Source organism: Zeus faber (genome assembly GCF_960531495.2).
Source record: "Zeus faber genome assembly, chromosome: 7".
Taxonomy (NCBI): domain Eukaryota; kingdom Metazoa; phylum Chordata; class Actinopteri; order Zeiformes; family Zeidae; genus Zeus; species Zeus faber.
In genome coordinates, this window is record NC_137203.1 from 18,350,756 (window position 1) to 18,352,838 (window position 2,083).

The window sequence follows — 2,083 nt, forward strand, 5'->3', positions numbered from 1 at the left end:
GGTCCTATCTGATGAGCATCGTCCTCCCTTTTTATGTGTCTCTCTTTTTCTTTGCCCCTTTATCCCCTTTCTTCCTTTCCTTTCTTCTACTCTCTCTCTTTCCTCTCTCACCCATCCCCTTGTCTTTCACAGCCTGGCCAATGACTGGCTCAGCCGTTCTGGGTTCTCTCCAGTGGTGACTGCAGACTCCAGGGTTTCCTCCTCTTTGCATTTCCGGCCCAGCGATCCCACCGTTCGCTGCACCTCCTCCAATAACCTTCACGCTTCCCCTGCGTTCCTTAACCCCCTTCCCTGAGCCTCCTCTCAGACCACGTCGACCCTCTCCTGAAGATCCCCCACTGGTGGCTGGAATGGAGGACACTTACGATAACAGGACTTCCCTGGTAAAGGGGGCCAAGACCATGGCCAAGGAGGCCAAGCGGCAAGCGGCTAAGAAAGTCAACAAGGTGGTGGACCGCGCCTCGGAGGAATACTCGTCCCACCACAACTACAGCCGTTTCCAGGACGAGGAGGACGAGGATGAGGACTTCTACCGCAACCCGCCCAGGCAGGATGGCGGGGGGTCGAACGACAACGAGGAAGGCTCCAGCGACGCCACGGAGGGCCACGACGATGAGGACGAGATCTACGAGGGCGAGTACCAGGGGATCCCGTCAGCAGGAGAGGGGAAGCCCAGGGAGGGCAAGGTGGCGCTGGGGCAGCCGCTGTCGGATGCCTCGAGGGACCGCAAGGAGCTGGAGCAGGAGAGGCAGGCCGACGAGGAGGAGCTGGCCCAGCAGTACGAGCTGATCATCCAGGAGTGCGGCCACGGGAGGTTCCAGTGGCAGCTCTTCCTGGTGCTGGGCCTGGCGCTCATGTCCGATGGGGTGGAGGTGTTTGTGGTGGGCTTCGTGCTGCCCAGCGCTGAGACTGATATGTGCATACCCAACTCCAGCTCTGGTTGGCTAGGTAAGCACCTCTCATTGCTTTATTTTGTGTGTGTTTTTACGTGTGTGCATATCTAAATGTATACAGTATGATGTGTTTAAAAAAGGTCACCCTATGCCAAACATACTGTGGGGCGTGCAGCCTTCAATAACGGCATCTCCCTGTCTCAAATGATAAGCGGCTTTGTGTGATAAGAACTCCGCTTGTCACTTTCAGTTCTCCTCATTCCTTACCTGCACCTTGATGAGGTGTTTCGGTCCACCGGTCCCCGTGTCAGGATTAAGAGGCTCGCTAGTGTTCCCTGTGCACTCTTTGCATTGAGTGGGAGTCCCAGCAGTCCCCGTGGCTGCAGGTGTATAATCCATCACCACGGAGCCTGTCATCAGAGCTGCGTGCAGGGGCTGACTCACCGCGTCACCAGCAGAGTGTCAAGGATATTTGGATCAGGCACACAGTCTTTAGATACTTACTGTGGCACAGTAAGACATAGCGATGCATCAACCACAATGCGGCCTCACAGGAAGTTGAAATTGTGGAGTCTCTGCGGTTGTCCGTCTGTTCGTTTGTATTGCCCACTTGAGATGAATTCCACATGTTCTGCAATCATTGTAATATGAGTTTAATCGTCAGACCTAATATCTGGCCTTTGAGGCACTTTATTCAATGATGGTAATATACCTAATATTATGTGTGTGTTCTGGAGAGGGGGGGTTTACTATAATGCTGTGTTACACTAAAAGTCTGCCTTCATCCTCCTGTCTCTCCCTTAGCCTCCTCATAAACTCTTTTCTTATTCTCCACCCATGCCAGCTCCTGCAGGCATTCATTCTCTATGCTCTGCTTCCCCTTGTTCGTGACTCCATCTCTCCACCTCCGTCCCTCCGTCCCTCCCTCCCTCCCTCTCTTCCTCCTTTCCTTCTATGCCGACTCTTTTCTTCTTTCATCTTCCCCCTTCGTTCTTGTTCTCCCTTTTCCTGCTGATTGCCCTGAGGCCCCTCCCCCATCGAGGTGAACATGATTGTGTGTGCATGCGCACGTGCGCGTGCGCGCGCGTGTGTGTGTGTGTGTGTGTTTGTGTGTGCTTCTGTGCCATATTGTGGACATAGCTGACATGATTGCAATGACCTTGTTGGCATCCGTGGGTGTCCACGAGGTT

The 2,083-nt window shown here is 53.9% G+C and overlaps 1 protein-coding gene across 1 annotated transcript in view; it reads left to right on the forward strand.

Annotated features, from left to right (window-relative positions):
* Window positions 1-350: 350 nt before the first annotated feature.
* Window positions 351-2,083, forward strand: part of sv2ca (synaptic vesicle glycoprotein 2Ca) — a gene marked incomplete at both ends in the record, with an annotated part of 33,587 nt that continues 31,854 nt past the window's right edge. Inside the window, one exon of the mRNA XM_080004570.1 lies at window positions 351-948. Within this exon, the coding sequence (XP_079860696.1) occupies window positions 351-948 (598 nt within the window). The remainder of the gene's footprint in view (window positions 949-2,083) is intronic.